Raw genomic sequence first — 17,755 nt, 5'->3', positions numbered from 1 at the left:
ATTTCTGGCATTCCCAGGACTTTTGGGATCCATTCTTTTATAAATTCTTTCCTATCTTTGCCTTTTTCATCTTCCTTTAGGCCCACTATCTTTATATTTTTTCGCCTACTATAGTTTCCCATCTTTGCCTTTTTCATCTTCCTTTAGGCCCACTATCTTTATATTGTTTCGCCTACTATAGTTTCCCATTATATCCATCTTCTGAGCTAACAACTCTTGTGTTTCTTCCATTTCTACCGCCATTACATGTTCTTCCACATTTTCTATTCCTTTCCCTACATCTGCTATGACCAGCTCTATTCTACTCACTTTTTCTTCTGTACTTTTCATTTTTCTTTTCATTTCACTAAATTCTAGTGTCAACCATTCTTTTAATGCTCTCATTTGTTCTTGAAATTTTTTTTAATTTATGTCCATTCATATTACCTCCTATTCCTCTGTGCAGAGCTTGGTGTTCTTCTTCTGTGTCAGCTCTTGGGTTTGTGTCTTCTATTTCTCTTCCTTGTATCTGTATCTCTTCTGACTTTTTTGTTGAGCTGCTTGTCTGAGTTTGTTTGGTATTTTTTTTCCCATGGTTTCTTGATGTTGTTCCTCTTCCTCTGGGCTGGTTATCTGTTGTGTCTTTTGCTTCCTTTTTTTCTTTCTCACCCCTTCCGTTCCCGTTGCTTTCTTTATCTTCCAGCTGGGAGCCCTGCTGTCGGTCCTCTCTCAGTTTTTCGTGCTGGGAAGTGAAACTCCACAGCTGGTCCCCCCTCACGTTGGTGTTCTCCTTGTCGTGCGCATCGCGTATGCGCAGTTGTGCCCCCCTGTTTGGCTCCGTGAGCCATTTTTACATTCCCACGGTCGGTGGGTCACGACCCTGCCGGGTCTCCACTAACCTCGGGGAACAGGCTCCTCTTCCCACGGCAGGTCCCTGCTTTTTGTGCAGGTAAGGCCTTCACCTTTCTCTTCCGCCGTCTTTCTTTCTTCTTTTCTTCCCGTTGTTTTTGGCTTTTTTTCTTTGGTGCCATTTTCTCCACACCTTTATTTTTTATTTGTTGTTATTTGTGTGTCTATGGCTTTGCTTTTTATTCACTTTTTTCCTTCTTTTCTGGAGAGGGCTGGTATTCTCCTACCACGTGACTACTTCCTCAAGCGATTATGAGCTGACCAATAATATTTCTTTAAGTCTGTAATCTCAGTCTGCCAAGACTATAATTCCAGGTTAATTTCTGCATGGAGATCCTGGACACCCTTCTATTCCAAATTAACCTACTTACCTGTGAATTCATATTCTGAAAGAATCTCCAGAGCTACTGAAGCCTTGACAAGACATTCATCTTGACACAATTAACTCTGCCCACAAACTGGTGGGGAGGGTCATTCATCTATTTAGGCCCTCATCAATTATTTTGAGCAAGGGGGTATAATTTAGTTTATATAAATTTTGCAGATTTTTGTCCACCCTGTCTCCTAGGTATTTAATCCCCTTTTGTGGCCACTTCAATTAACTGCTTTCTTTAAATTGACTATAATTTCTTGTTGTAAGTGGCACAACTTCACTCTGGTCCCAATTGCTCTTGTACCCAGAGACTTTCCCATAATCCTTCAGAGTAGAGTGGAGCCTGACTAATGAAGTTGCTGGGTCTGTCAGATATATCAGCACATCATCAACAAAAAGATACCCCTTGATGTATCGATCCCATCGCATGGCTTCAGCCAACAATTCTATAGCCAAAATGAATAGAGCTGAAGGCAATGGACACCCCTGTCTATTAGATCTCGATAGTGGGAAGGCTGGATATTTGCTGTTTAGTCACAACTTTAGACTTAGGCGCATGGTTCAGCGTCTTGATCCATTTTATAAAAGTTGACCCTAATTCCAATTTCTCCAGTACCTTAAACAGGAAGTCCCATTCTAACCTATCAAATGCCTTCTCAGCATCCACTGCTATACTTGGGTCATCCCTTGACTGTGTCAAATGTATGATACTCAGCAGTCTGCTTATATTATCCACAGCTTGTATTTTTTGCACAAACCCGCTTAGTCTACATTTGTTAGCTTCGGAAAATGCTTCGCCAGTGTATTTGCTAGGGCCTTAGCAAGTATCTTATAGTCCATATTCAACATTGAAATAGGTTACAAGAAGAAGGTTTTAATGGGTCCCTAATTTCTTTTGGAATTATCATAATAATTTCCGTTGAAAAAGATTCTGGGACTGTGTGGGTTTCAACTGCCTCATCTACCACTTCCATAAAGATGGGTATCAGGAGATCTTTGATTTTCTTATTAAACTCAGGGGGAAACCTGTTGTCCCCCAGAGATTTGCCAGCTACTTATTTTATCCTCTTTTGTGCCCACTTTGTCCTTTACCTCTGCCATTGTCCATTAGGCCAGAGAGCACACTCTGCATCTTGTCCAGTTTTTTAGCCAAGTCCTCGACTCTCCTCCCCACAGCCTGGAACAGACTTTCGTCTGTGAATCCCCTGACCTCCAGCACATCACGCAAAGAGGGCTCTGTGCCTCCTTCTCCCTTTGCCTAACCACAAAGTCCTTCCCAGGCCTCCTGGCCTCGTGACGATTTTCGCTACTGCCTACTCTGTTGTTGTTGCTGTCCCTGTCGTCACTGCACCCATCGCTACCACTTGCTTCGCCACTTGACCCGACTCTGTATCGCCTCAAGCCCACAGCATCCCAACTCAAATTGTTCTCTGTGCTTCCTGGCCACTCAGTTGTGCTGCCACTATTCCCACCGGCTGCCACACACGTGTCAAGCTCGACGCGAAAGCGCCTATTTTGGCACACTTGCCAAGGGAGGGGGTGGACCCAAGGCCCCCCCACACTCCGGGCTGCTTCATGGGGCTTTTCTGTCTGTTTGCCAGTTTGGAGTAGTGTCACTTCCCCTCCCTGTATCAGCTTTAACTCGGCCTCGGCACTCCTGTGGGGTGGGTTGCACAAGCTGCACCTCCATTCCCGTGTTGTCCACTGCAGTGGGCCTCGAGGCGGCACTACCAATTTTTTTGCCACAAGGTGCCTCAGATCAAACTTCTGGAATCGGAACCAATTCTTTGATGCTTTTGCTGGTAGTTTTTTTAGTCATCTTCCTGCTGTTGACGTCTTCCAACGCCACTGATGAGTATTTTAATTATTATTTTAATGTTTTTCTTGGTTTTTCAGTGGTTACCAAATTTTAAAAACCATTATAAAGCAGCTCAAATGAGATTACTTGCTTCATTTTTTGATGAGGGAGAAAAACCAGCATGGATTAAAATAGAAATTGATAAAATAGGAGAGAGAATATCAGAAGACTATATATGAATGGGAATTGAAATTTATATCTTGGGAGAGGGAAGCATCTTTGTTGAAACATTTCATTAATATCTCAAATAATGTAAATTATGAAATTGGAACAAGGGGGTTGTCTTCCTAAAATGCCTTTGATACAAAATCGACATTCCTTTCTCAATGGATAATCAATTTTTATACATTTAGTCTTGGAAAGTAATTAGATATATAGATGATTAATATGAAGGACGAAATTTAATGTCTTAATTTTGTCTTTGGATGTATTAATTGTGAAAAGGTTGGGGGGAATGGGGGGAAATATTGGACTGAACAGTGAAGCTTGTATATTATTGGAGAATGGTGTGTTTTTTTTAAATTATAGATTGTTGACACTGAATTTGAAAAATTATAAATAAAATATTCCAAAAAAAAGAAATGTAATGTCATTTGAACAATTAAAAAATAAATATGCAAACAAAATCAATTAAGGGCTTATTTAAAAGATAAACTGGGTCCAACAATGTTATTACGGTAATGTGGAAATGCTTATTCACAATAGATGTATAAAGAAATTTATTTCAGCTATGTAGACTTTATTGCAGAAAGGGACTCCAAAACAAGGGATACATAAGTCCAGGTAGCGATGGGAAACAGATTTAAATATTAACATTTTGATGAACAAAATTGGTCAGTTATGTTGAGATAGTATGACAAACAATATAAATGTTAGATACAGATTTCTTCAATATAATTTTTTTACATCAATTATATCTCATGCCACAGAAGTTAAAAAGATTGAAATCAGACTTATCAGAGCAGTGTTTTAGATGTGACCAGGAGATGGGTACTTTTATACATTCTATTTGGTCCTGCCCTAAAGTAAGATCCTTTTGGATAAATGTGGCAATTTTTTAGAACATATTACAGGAATTAAATTCTCACAAAACCCAATATTATTTTTATTAGGTAATATTGAAAGGATAGACCAAAATTGAAATTATCTATATATCAAGAAGAATTTGTAAAGACTGCCTTGGGAGAAGCAAGAAAATGTATAGTAGTAACAAAGAAATTGGACACCCATTTAAGTGTGAAGCAGAAGTGCATAGCTGCATTCCTCTTGAGAAGATTATTTATAATCTGAGAAATAAATATCATGTATTTTTAAAAAATTTGGCGCCCGTACTTACAACTTGCGGGAATTAATTTATAGATGTTTTCCCTAAACTTCAAAACCTTGTTAACCTCCTTGGAAACTAAAAGATACAAATGGTCAGAGCTATGTGGTGAAGGTTGTCCTCTGGCAACCAGGTTTCTATTCTTATTTCTTTTACTTTTCCTTATCTCTTTTTTTTCTATACTTTTTCTTCTTTCTTTTCTTGGGGTTTTGTTTAGGGGAGGGGTTGGGTTTTATACCATCATGTATAAAATTTTATTTTATACCATCATTGGACTCTATATTAATATTTGACTACTGTATTTTCATTTGGCTATGACTAATGTATGAAAATCTTTAAAATTTTCTAAAAATAGAAAATTTTCAGTTTCTTTTTCGAGTTAAGAATATTTGCAGGTGCTGGAGAAACCATGTAGCATCCATAGGAAGTCAAGGGTAACCAATGTTTCAGGTTCCTTCACCAGGAAAGGTTAATATTCCATGAGTTTTTAACCCCGTCTGTAGCATTTCAGCCTACATGTGTGGAGGTCATAAATTTCTTTGGAGCTATTTTACTTTTTCATCAGTTTGTGAAAACCATCCATTCTAGACTATCCATTTGAGGGACCAGTTGAAGAATTGCAGCACAGAAAAAAAGGAAGGGTATTCTTCAGTTCAAGAATCTTGTGTCATCGATGAGTGATCAGTTTTGGATGACAAAATTGTGATCTTTTCGTACCTTGAGATTTGGCTAGATCTGGCAGTAAGTGGATATAAAGGTTGCCTTCTATATCTGTTCAAATTTGTATCCCTTGGAAATAAGAGAACAGAGATAAGGTGCATATCAAGGAGATGGTTTAATTTAGAATGAGGCTTTAGAAGGTGGTGCTTCCACCTGCTGTATTGGTATGGTAAATGGAATACATATAGAAATTCCATAATGTGAAATCTAAGCATCTCTTTAAAGCCAAACTCAAAAATCTGTCATTTGCTGGAATAACCCCTTTCTTTGATTAATTCCTTGTAGAGTATTTGACAAGTTGAAAATATTTGTGCATTAATGGGGGTAGTGGATTAAATAATGTTTTTCTCAGTCTTTATTATTTCTTAACATGTGAACTTAGCTTCTGTTTATATTTATTTGGTGCAACTGGATTTTTTTCTCAATTACGTGGAGTTGGAATTCATTTGGCGAAATGAATCATTTAAAAAAAAGTAGCATGCAGGAGGTTATTCAGTTCATCGTTTCCATTTCAGTTAAAAATGTCCTGTAAATTAATCTTACTTTTAAGCCACCATGAAGGGGTTCAACCCAAAACATTGACTATTCTTTTTCTCCTGTTGATGTTGTTTGACTCGCTGAGCTCCTCCAGCGAATTGTTTTCTGTACAGATTCCAACATATGCAGTTTCTTCCATATTTCCAGTTTTTGGTCCATAACCCTGAAGGTCATGACTCTTTGAGTGCATCTCCAGGTCTTGTTTAATGTTGATTGCATCGAATTTTGTAATGCGTAATTATCTTCAGAATGGATTTCATCATTGTTCTTAAGCACTAATCAATTTTTTTCAAATCATTGTGATGTTGGAAATTAACATTATTTGTTTCAGGAAAAGTACAGAAAATCTTAACATAAATCCTCCAGAGCAAACCAAGGAAAAGGGGAAGGGTTTCTTCAGAGCAATAAAAAAGAAAAAGAAGAAATCACAAACTGTAAGTTTTAATTTCTGTTTAAGAATATTTACAATGGCTCATAAAGTTGGGCTCACATATTCATCTTTCATAAAATGTATTTGCGATATTTATTTTTTATGGAACACTTTGTATATCTAATTGCATTCTGACAGATCTGAAGAAGAGGAATTATTTACATAGCCAAAGGGACAAATTAAATGCAAAGGTCTTTGATTATAGCATTTCTGATAATGCAGTTCAAGATTGTGGAACTATTCAATTTGAGCATTTCCCTCAAGTTCTTCAAATATTTTAGCAGAGAATCTCAGTTTATCGTCAATTAATTCTATTTGATTGCTTTAACATGTATAATCAACCACACAATGATTTTCTGACCATGAGCCCTAGTTATGGTACTAGAATAATTATTTGATAAGGATATAAATGCTTACTTACAAAAGAAAGTCTGGTTATAATATTGCTAAGTCTTGTTTAAGAAATATTTAGAATTAGTAAATTTCCTCATCCAAGTAATTATATTGGCATGAAAGTAAAATTTCCTTTGTGAATTATAATAGCAGTTGAAAATTACAAAATGAAGCTTTTTTCCCCAGACTGGATAAAAATACTGTCATGTTTTTTTATAATTTGAATGCAGAAATTCACATTTTCATAAGATTCAAAATACTTTTTCACTTAAAATATTAAATTATCTTTGAAATTTCAATTCCATGAAGAAAAATGGAAAGAATTTGTAACCTAGATGGCACAGGGTTTTATTTTCTGAATAGTTCCTCAAAACGAAATGGAAAATTGTGAAACTGCAAATTTTGTGTCTCATTTCTAAATGGAAGCTTAAAATTTTTTTTTGTCTTTTCATAAAGTGGTTTGTACTTTTACTTTTTCCTACCATCAAGAGTGTGTGGAAGTCACAAAATGGTTGTGGCATGGAAAGAGGCCAATGGGTTGTCAAGTCTGTATTAATTTAATGTAAGAGCAATCCAGATGGACCTACTTCCCCATCCTATCCTCACAGCATGACAAATTAGTCTTTTTGATACTTATCCAGCTCCCTTTTTTTGAGCTTGAACATGGAATCTGCCCCTACTACCACTTCTGGCAGTTCATTTAGATGCACACCACACACATGTAAAATCATTTTTTCCTCCAATCGCTCTAGGTACTTTTGCCAATCATTATTCAATTCTCGTAGTTCTTGAATCTCCTGCTGAGAATAGTGTACCCAGGTTTCCTTGCAAATTTCTTTGATCCAAGGAGAACAACACAAGTTTCTTCAGTCAGTCCACATAATTAAGGACCCTTCATCCTTGAGTGATTTCACTAATTCTGCATTATCTTGAAAGGCATCAGATTTTTGCTAATATGTGATATTCAGAACTGGAAACAGTACTCACTATTGTGGCTGAACTAATATTTTATACACTTGTGAAACATGAAAGTCTGTAGATGCTGTGATTGTGGTAAAAACACAGAAATGCTGGAGAAACTCAGCAGATTTTGCAGAGTCTGAGGGAGGAAAAGATATATAACTGACAATTCGAGCCTGAGACCATCTTCAAGGTTTGAGTAAAAAGCAGACAGGCATCTAAATTAAAAGTCTAGGAGAAAGAAAGAAAGAAAGAACAGGAGAAGGAGCACAGACAAACAGACAAAAGGTGATAATTGTTCAGGTCCAAGATGTTTCTGAGTGAGTGCAGAATATTCTTAAAAGGGAGGTGAGCAGCCAGAGGTCGCTTTACATATTGCTACCAATGACAGAGGCATGACTAGGGTAGAAGCCCTGCATAGCAAGTTCGGGAGTTGGGAGAGGTTGAAGAGCAGAATCTCCAAAGTGAATTGATCCCAGTGTCATGAGCCATGGAAGGTCAGAACAGGAAGATAGTGCAGACAAATGAGTGGCTAAAGAGATGGGGCAGGGTTTCAAGAAGTTGGATCATTGAAACCTTTTCTGGGGAAGGGATGACCTGTACAAGTGGAACAGGTTGCACATGAACTGGAGGGGAACCAATATCCTGGAGGGGAGGCTTGCTCATGCTGTTGGTGGGGGTTTAAAGTAGATTAGAAGGGGACATAGAAGGACCACACACCTGTTTCTTCTATGCTCCGTATACCCTTCCTCATCCTACTATTCACTCTCAACTTATACAATGCCAAATACAACATGGCAGCCACCAAGGCCAGCAATTGTGAGACCTCCTTGATGCTGTTTATTTTGATGCATTGGCCACCCCCATCATAGGTGCTATTTTATATTGATACGCCCCTGCATTATTGAGTGTAGATTTTTCAATATATGTCTACTTCAGTTAATTTGTGCATATGTAAATATTTGTATTGTAATGCAAATGCATCACAAATGTGACCTGCCGTTCAACCACTGATATACCACCTGCACCATGCATGGTAAATCATTAGAAAGAGTTGATGTAGTGTGACCAACCATAAACGAGGATCTTTATTTACATGCGGGATAAATTGCAACAGAGATCATACATATGGGCGAAGAAACTACACAATTCATGTGCATTGGACACTGGTTAATCACTGATAATCACACCTCCCGATATTCTGATAATTGCAACTCCCGAATGTGAAAAGGTTAAACAAACAATACCTACCACCCACAGGCTCAGTTCCAATTTAAGTACTGAATCTAATCACCCTGATAACAAGAATAAAACACAACACTCTTTTCTTGGTATACACCAGAAAACCCCACCCTGTACCAGCACACTTTACAATTGACTTTTCAGCGACCCCCACAGCATTCAACCTTGAGTGAAGCTAGGGTTCGTTCACAGGGAGAAAAAAGAATGGCTGCTCCACATGGTGGGCTTTATACTGCAGGTGACTAGAAGGACTGGCTCAAGTATGCCCAAATGAGGTACGGTGTTCAAGAGAGACATTCGTAAGGTGTGCCCTCAACTGTGGGTGGGCTAACCTTGTTTGACAGGAAATTACTTTTGACCTGTTTGGTCAGATGACCCTCCAGGAGCAAGCATGTGGATTATCCTCTGCTCGGAGCAGTTTCCTGTCTGACCTATTGGATAATCCTCCGGATAACACATAGGATCAGAAGATATAGAATCATTGTGGGTTGAGTTGAGAAATAGCAGAGGTAAAAAGACTCTGTTTACATTTATATGCAGACCTCCAAAGCTGAGATGAGAGACAAAGAGTTATCAGAAAAGCTAAATGTGTATTTTGCACCACTTTTCACTGTGGAACGCATTAGCAGTGTGCCAGATGTTGAAGAGTATCAGAGAAGAGAAGTGAGTGAAGTTACTATTTCAAGGGAGAATGTACTCAGAAAGCTGAATAGTCTAAGGGTGGATAAGTCTCTCAAACCAGAAAGAAATAGCGGTAGAGATTGTGGAGCCATCGGTAATGATCTTTTAGGAGACAATAGATTCTAGTATATCTAGTATTTTCCAGTCCGGATGACTGGAAAATCGCAAATGTCACCCCACTATTCAAGGAGGGAGGGAGGCAGCAGAAAAAAAATTATAAACCGGTTGGCCTAAGTAAGTGGTTGGGAAGATGTTGGAGTTGATTGACAAGGATGCGGTTATAGAGTACTTGGGGGCACATGAAAAGATAGGCCAAAGCCAGCATGGTTTCCTTAAAGGAAAAATATTGCTTGACAAACCTATTGGAACTTTTTGAAGAAGTGACAAGCAGTCTAGATAAAAGAGATACAATGAATATTATGTATTTGAATGTTCAGAAGGCCTTTGAAGAGCCCATGGCATTACAGGAAACACTAGTGTAGGTAAAACATTGAATGTTGGCAGGAAGCCGACAGTTGATTACAGGGATCATATTCTGGTTGACTGCCAGTTGCTAATGGTGTTTACTGGGGACAGTGTTGGGGAGGCCTCTTTTTATGTTGTATATTAATGATTTAGATTATGGAATGAATGGCTTTGTGGCCAAGTTTGCAGCTGATACAAAGATAGGTGGGGCAGCAGGTAGGGTTTAGGAAATAGGGAGGCTGCAGGACTTGAACAGATTAAGAAAATGGGAAGAGAAGTGGCAAATGAAATACAATGTCAGAAAGTGTATGGTCATGCACTTTGAAGAAAAAAAAATAAACGGGCAGACTATTTTCTAAATGGGGAGAAAATTGAAAATACCCAGATGCAAAGGGACCTGGGAGTCCTCGTGCAGGATAGCATGAAGACAAGTTTGCAGATTGAGTTGGAGCTGATGAAGGCAAATGCAGTTCTGGCCTTAATTTCAAGAGGAATAGAATATAAGAGCAGGGATGTGATGTTGAAGTTTTATACGGCACTGATTAGACCTCATTTAGAGTATTATGAGCAGTTTTGGGCTCCTCATTTAAGAAATGGTCCTAAAGTTGGAGAGGGTTTAGAGAGATTCACAAGGATGATTCTGGGAATGAAAGGGTATATGAGGAGTGTTTGACAGTTCTTGGTCTGCACTCGTTAGAATTTAGGAGAATGAGGGTACATTTCATTGAAACATTTTGAATGTTGAACGACATGAACAGAGTAGATGTAGAAAGGTTGTTTCCCATGATGGGAGAGTCCAGGACAAGTGGGCACAATTTCAGTATTGAAGCTCATAACTTCAGAATTGAAGGACATCTGCTTAGAACGGGGATATAGAGGAATTGTTTTAGCCAAAGGGTGGAAAATCTGTGAATTTGTTGTCACAGATGGTTGTGGAGGCCAAGTCATTGGATGCATTTAAGGCAGAGATTGATAGGTTTTGATTAGCAGGGCATCAAAGGTTATGGGGAGAAGGCTGGGCAGTGAGGCTGAGTAAGAAAATGGATTAGCCAGGGTGGTCACGTGATGGAGTAGTGGCTGGTTAGGGAAAACCAGCCCTCCACAGAGAATGTTGAAAAAAGGGCAGAAAAACAAAGCTGAGAAGTAAAACATTAAAAAGTTGCAAGATAAGCAGTATAAGAAGAACCTGAAGATGGCTCTAAAGAAAGAAGACTACAACGACAAGTAAAGAAGAGGTGGGAGGAGTCACGTGATGGAGTAGTGGCCGGACGGTGAACTCCAGCCCTCTCCAGAAAAGTCGGGAAAAACAAGAGAAAATACAAAGGCACAGAAATACAAGTTAAAGAAAAGTGAGTATAAAGGTGGAAAGAAGATGGAGACAAAAGGAGAAAAATCAAAATCAACGGAAAGAAGAGAGGAAGAGAAGACAACGGAGGAAAAAGGTGAAGGCCTTACCTGTCCGAAGAGGCCCGCTGTGGAGAGAAGACCCCACTACCTCAGGTCGGTAGAAAGAGAACTACAACAATGGCTCACAGACCCGAGTAAAAGTGCGCAACCGCGCATGCGCGACTCCTCGCGCATGCGCGATGCGCATGAAAAAAAACACACCGACGGGAGGGGGGACCAGCTGGGGAGTCGATCTCCACAGCCGGCAACGACAGCTGCAGAACACCTGCAGCAAGAAGAGACCACAGAAGACAATGGAAACAAGAAAGAAGAGGAGGAAAGGGCAGCAAAGAAACAACAGATGGTCAACCTAGAGGAAGAAGAAGAGGAAGAGTACAGGGAAATAGAAGAAGAAAAGAAAGGCAAGGTAAAGGAGGTACTTGCTCTTGTTAGAGGATACATGGAGTCATTTAAAGAATGGCAAACACAGGAATTCAATGATTTAAGAAGAAGAATAAACAACACAGAAAAGAAAATAAATAAAATGGATATGACCTTAACAGAAATGGGGAAAAAAATGGACAAGATGGAAGAACGGGCAATAGCAGCAGAAATGGAGGTAGAAGACTTAAAAAAGAAATTGGAGGAATCTAATAAAAAAACTAAAGAGACACAAGAATTACTAGCCCAAAAAATAGATATAATGGAAAATTATAACAGAAGAAATAACATAAAGATAGTGGGCCTTAAGGAAGATGTAGAAGGCAAGAATATGAGGGAGTTTATAAAAGAATGGATCCCTAAGGCCCTAGGATGTCCAGAACTACAGCAAGAAATGGAAATAGAAAGGGCACATAGAGCATTGGCCCCTAAACCACAACCACAACAAAAACCAAGATCTATTGTAGTAAAATTCCTAAGATATACTACAAGAGAAAAGGTACTGGAGAAGACAATGGAAAAAGTAAGAGAGGGCAACAAACCACTGGAGTATAAAGGGCAAAAAATCTTCATTTATCCAGATATAAGCTTTGAACTCCTAAAGAAGAGAAAAGAGTTCAATGCAGCAAAAGCGATTTTATGGAAGAAAGGATATAAATTTACACTGAAGCATCCTGCGGTATTGAAAATATTTATTCCAGGACAACAAAACAGACTATTCTCGGATCCAGAAGAAGCACGAAAATTTGCAGAACAATTACAAAAATAGACTGAGGGATGAAGACGGGTAATGAGAGCAAAAATGATCACGATTGATATGTATGTGGGTAAAGACAAAAATAGACTGAGGGATGAAGACGGGTAAGGAGGGTAAAAATGACCACGATTGATATGTATGCGGGTAAAGAGGTATAAGAGTGAATAGAGACAATGGGCATATGTGAAAGTATCTGTAATTAGAGGAAAACATAGAGAGTATAGACAAGAATTAATAAGGGAAGGTAATGGAATAGAGAGAATAAGGAGGGAACTAAAAGAGTGACCTTTGTGACATATAAAAAGCGAAATCTTTTCTGGGGGGGCTGGGTGGGGGAAAAGAGCGGTCACTGCAAAATCAGTTGACGCTTGCGAGTGGATTCGCAAATCCAAATGGAGAGGGGAGATGTGGTTGTCCGACAAGGGATAAAGGGCAACTCAGGAGGGGAAGGGGAGATTGGGGATAAAGAAGATAGAAATAGGAGAATAAGGAAAATGTTGGATGTTGTAGGAATGTTGTCTGGTAAAGAGTTGAAAATAAGAAAACAGAAATGGAAAAGGAGGAAAGGTAATGATGGAAAAACGGAAAGAGAAGATAAACAAAATATAAAATGGCTACGCTGAACTATATGACTCTAAATATTAATGGAATACATAACCAAATTAAAAGGAAGAAACTACTAAATTTACTGAAAAAGGAAAAAATAGATATAGCATTTGTCCAAGAAACACACTTAACTGAATTGGAGCACAAGAAATTAAAGAGAGATTGGGTAGGACATGTAACAGCAGCATCGTATAATTCAAAAGCAAGAGGAGTGGCTATATTAATTAGCAAAAATGTGCCATTTAAAATAGAAGAGGAAATAATAGATCCAGCAGGGAGATATGTTATGATAAAATGTCAGATATATTCAGAGCTTTGGAATCTACTTAATATATATTCACCTAACGAAGAAGATCAAAAGTTTATGCAAGATATCTTTTTGAAGGTAGCTAATACGCAAGGGAACATACTAATAGGAGGGGATTTCAATCTGAATTTGGATCCAAATATGGATAAAACGGGGAAAAAAATTAACAGGAAGAACAAAGTAACCAAATTTATAATTAAATCAATGCAAGAAATGAAACTGGTGGACATATGGAGGAAACAAAACCCAAAAGAAAAGGAATACTCATACTACTCGACTAGACATAAAACATACTCAAGGATAGACCTATTCCTGATATCAGCCCACATACAAGGGAGAGTTAGGAAAACGGAATATAAAGCTAGACTATTATCGGACCACTCACCCCTGTTATTGGCAATAGAGCTAGAAGACATCCCTCCAAGAATGTATAGATGGAGATTAAACCCCATGCTACTTAAAAGACAGGATTTTAGAGAATTTATTGAAAAACAATTAAAAATGTACTTTGAAGTAAATACGGAATCAGTGGAAGATAAGTTTATACTATGGGACGCAATGAAAGCATTCATTAGAGGGCAAATAATAAGTTATGCAACCAAGATGAAGAAGGACTATAATCAGGAAACAGAGCAGTTGGAAAGGGAAATAATAAACATAGAAAAAAAATTAGCAATAAAGGAAGATACAACCAAAAGAAGAGAATTGGCGGATGAAAAAATAAAATATGAAACATTACAAACATATAAGGTGGAGAAGAATATAATGAAGACAAAACAGAAATATTATGAACTAGGGGAAAAAACACACAAAATCCTAGCATGGCAGCTTAAGACAGAGCAAACTAAGAAAATGGTATTGGCAACAAGGAAAAAAGACAAACAAATTACATATAATCCAAAAGAAATTAAGGAAAACTTCAGAGAATTCTATGAACAATTATACCGAACCGAAAACGAAGGGAAAGAAGGGAAAATAGATGAATTTTTGACTAAAATTGAACTACCAAAACTACAAATAGAGGAACAAAATAAATTAACAGAACCATTTGGAACAGTAGAAATACAAGAGATAATAAAAAATTTACCAAATAATAAGACACCAGGAGAGGATGGACTCCCAATAGAATTCTACAAAACATTTAAAGACCTAATAATACCGCCCCTCCTGGATGTAATCAACCAGATTGATGAGACACAAAACTTACCAGATTCATGTAAAACAGCAATAATTACAGTGATACTAAAACAAGGGAAAGATCCACTCTCACCAGCGTCATATAGACCAATATCTCTGCTAAACACAGATTATAAGATAATAGCTAAACTACTAGCGAACAGATTAGCAGAACAGGTACCGAAAATGGTAAATTTAGACCAAACTGGATTTATCAAAAAAAGACGCACAACAGACAATATTTGTAAATTTATTAACTTAATTCATGCAGTAGAAGGAAATAAAGCACCGGCAGTAGCAGTTGCTTTAGACGCAGAGAAGGCCTTCGACAGAGTAGAATGGAGTTACTTGTTCAAAGTATTGCAAAAATTCAGTTTACCGGAGAAGTATATTAATTGGATTAAAGCATTATATAAGGGTCCGTTAGCGAAAGTGACAGTAAATGGACATGTATCAAAGCAATTTAACTTAAGCAGGTCAACGCGGCAGGGATGCCCACTATCACCATTATTGTTTGCGCTAGCTATAGAACCACTAGCAGAATCGATAAGAAGAGATAATAATATAAAAGGAATAAAAATAAAAGACAGGGAATATAAAATCAGTCTGTTTGCGGATGATGTGATAGTGTACTTAACAGAACCAGAACTATCAATAAAAGAACTATATAAGAAATTGAAGGAATATGGAGAAGTGTCGGGATACAAGATAAACGTAAATAAAAGTGAAGCAATGCCTATGAATAACGCGGATTTCTCAAAATTTAAGGAGGAATCCCCATTCAGATGGCAAACGCAGGCAATAAGATACCTAGGTGTGCAAATAAACAAAAATCTAGGCCAATTATATAAACTCAATTACAATCCACTAATGAAAAAATTACAGGACGATTTAGAGCATTGGAAAGAGCTACCACTAACACTGATAGGAAGGATAAACTGTATTAAAATGAACATTTTTCCAAGGATACTATACTTATTTCAGGCATTGCCAATACAACTGACAGAAAAATTCTTCAAAGAGTTAAAGAAAATAATAAGGAGATTTTTATGGAGAGGGGGGAAACCGAGGATAGCACTAGACAAATTAACAGAATGGTATAAACAAGGAGGCTTACAATTGCCAAACTTCAAAAATTATTATAGAGCCGCACAATTAAGGTACCTATCAGATTTTTATCAAACAAGGGAAAAACCAGACTGGACGAGACTAGAATTAGATAAAATAGGGGAAAAGATACCTGAACACATATTATATAAATGGGACGAAAAATTGGTACAACATAGAACTTCTCCAGTATTACACCATCTCCTCAATATATGGAAGAAGATTCATGTAGAAAGAAATAAAATAAATTACCAAATACCAAAACTAATATTGACGCAAAATAAGCTACTCCCTTTTACAATAGACAACCTTGCCTTTAGAAAATGGGAAAAAAAAGGGATTAAAAGAATAGAAAATTGTTTTTCAGGAAGTAGATTCTTATCCTTTGAACAAATGAGAGATAAGTACAATATAACGGGAGATACAGCGCTGGCATATTACCAACTGAGATCCTACTTGAAAGATAAATTAGGAAGCAACTTGAGTTTACCAGAGGGAAGTAACCTTGAATATGTGATTACAGATACAATGTTAATCAAAAGATTTATAAAAAATATGTATATTAAACTGCAAGAAAAGGAAAATGAGGAAACAAATGGTAAAACTAAACAAAAATGGGAACAAGATTTAAATATAAAGATAAAAAAGGAAACATGGGAGAAGTTATGCTCTGGAACGATGAGAAATACAATAAATACGAGGCTGCGTATGATACAATATAATTGGTTACACAGACTATACATTACACCGCAAAAGTTAAATAAATGGGACCCAACAGTATCTGATAGATGTTTTCGATGTAAAAAAGAAAGGGGAACAACAATTCATGCAATCTGGACATGTGAGAGAGTAGAAAAATTTTGGGATGATCTCAATCAGATATTAAATAAAATAACAGAAAACAATATACCAAAGAATCCAGAGATCTTTCTCCTAAGTAACATAAAAAATAAAGAATTTGGAATTGACTTGGAGGATGCACAAAAAAGATTTGTTAAGATAGCCCTAGCCGTAGCAAAAAAATGTATTATGTCAACCTGGAAATTGGAAGATAATTTGAAAATACAACAATGGTATATAGAAATGAATAAATGTATTCCATTAGAAAAAATAACATATAGTTTAAGAAATAATATTGAAATATTCGAACAAGTATGGGAGCCTTACATTAAATACAATAGCGAAAACCTACCGGGAACAAACATTACCTAAGTTGATGGAAGGAGAAGAAAAGAAAAGAATGGACTCAGTAGAATTTCTGGTGTATTTTTGTTGAATGACAACATTGTCTAACTGAATTAATGCAACCTAGATTGTATAACTAAAATGGATGAGAGGGGGGGGATGGGGGGGTGGCTTGGGAGGAGGGAGGGGGGAGGGAGAAAAAGTCACTGTAAATGTGTGGAAAAGAAAAAGTGTATATCATGGCTATTGTGATTTATGGTGTGAAAAATAAAAAATTTAAAAAAAAAAGTAAAGAAGAGGTGAAGAAATCACTGGAAAAAAAGAGGAAGGCCTTACTGGAGTCCGTGAACAGGGAGTTCTCCCGAAGAGGATGGCCCGAGTTGCTCAAGGGTGATGTCCCACAGGGCAGTCTAGAACGCTGGCTTGCAGAGCCAGAAAAAGAAATGCCAGCGCGCATGCATGGAATGAATACTAAAGAAGACACTGAAGGGAACGGATGCCAACAGGAAGACGTTGACTCTATAATGCGAGAAGCCATGGAGGAAGCAACGATAGAAGCAAGATCAACACATAGCTAAGAAATGGAGCAAGAGAAAGAAGATCAAGAGGAAGATAAAGACATACAAGAAAAAAATACAAGATAAAAAAAAATGCAGATGGTAGAAAAAGAATATTTTGACAGTCAAATAAAGATTTTAAAGGAAACAATAATGGCTGAGTTCAGAACCATTAAAAAACTATGCAAGAGACAGATGTAAAAATACAAAGAATGGAGAACGCTATGGCAGAAATGAGAAAGCGAAGTGATGAAGAGGAAGACAGTGATAGGTGTGGAAATGGAGATGAATGAGTTAAGAGAAAAATTGGAAGATAGAGATAAGAAGATTAAGAAGACATGTCTTATTGGCCCAGAAAATTA

At 37.5% G+C, this 17,755-nt stretch overlaps 1 protein-coding gene across 16 annotated transcripts in view; it reads left to right on the top strand.

Annotated features, from left to right (window-relative positions):
* Nucleotides 1–17,755, top strand: part of cdkl5 (cyclin dependent kinase like 5) — a 168,465-nt gene that overhangs the window by 135,936 nt on the left and 14,774 nt on the right. For all 16 annotated transcript variants that reach the window (XM_069889827.1, XM_069889815.1, XM_069889825.1 and 13 more), the window contains one exon: nt 6,032–6,134. In XM_069889827.1, the coding sequence (XP_069745928.1) occupies nt 6,032–6,134 (103 nt within the window). The remainder of the gene's footprint in view (nt 1–6,031; nt 6,135–17,755) is intronic.

The sequence above is a fragment of the Narcine bancroftii genome, chromosome 7 (genome assembly GCF_036971445.1).
Source record: "Narcine bancroftii isolate sNarBan1 chromosome 7, sNarBan1.hap1, whole genome shotgun sequence".
Lineage (NCBI taxonomy): Eukaryota > Metazoa > Chordata > Chondrichthyes > Torpediniformes > Narcinidae > Narcine > Narcine bancroftii.
This window is presented reverse-complemented; position numbering and strand designations above follow the sequence as displayed.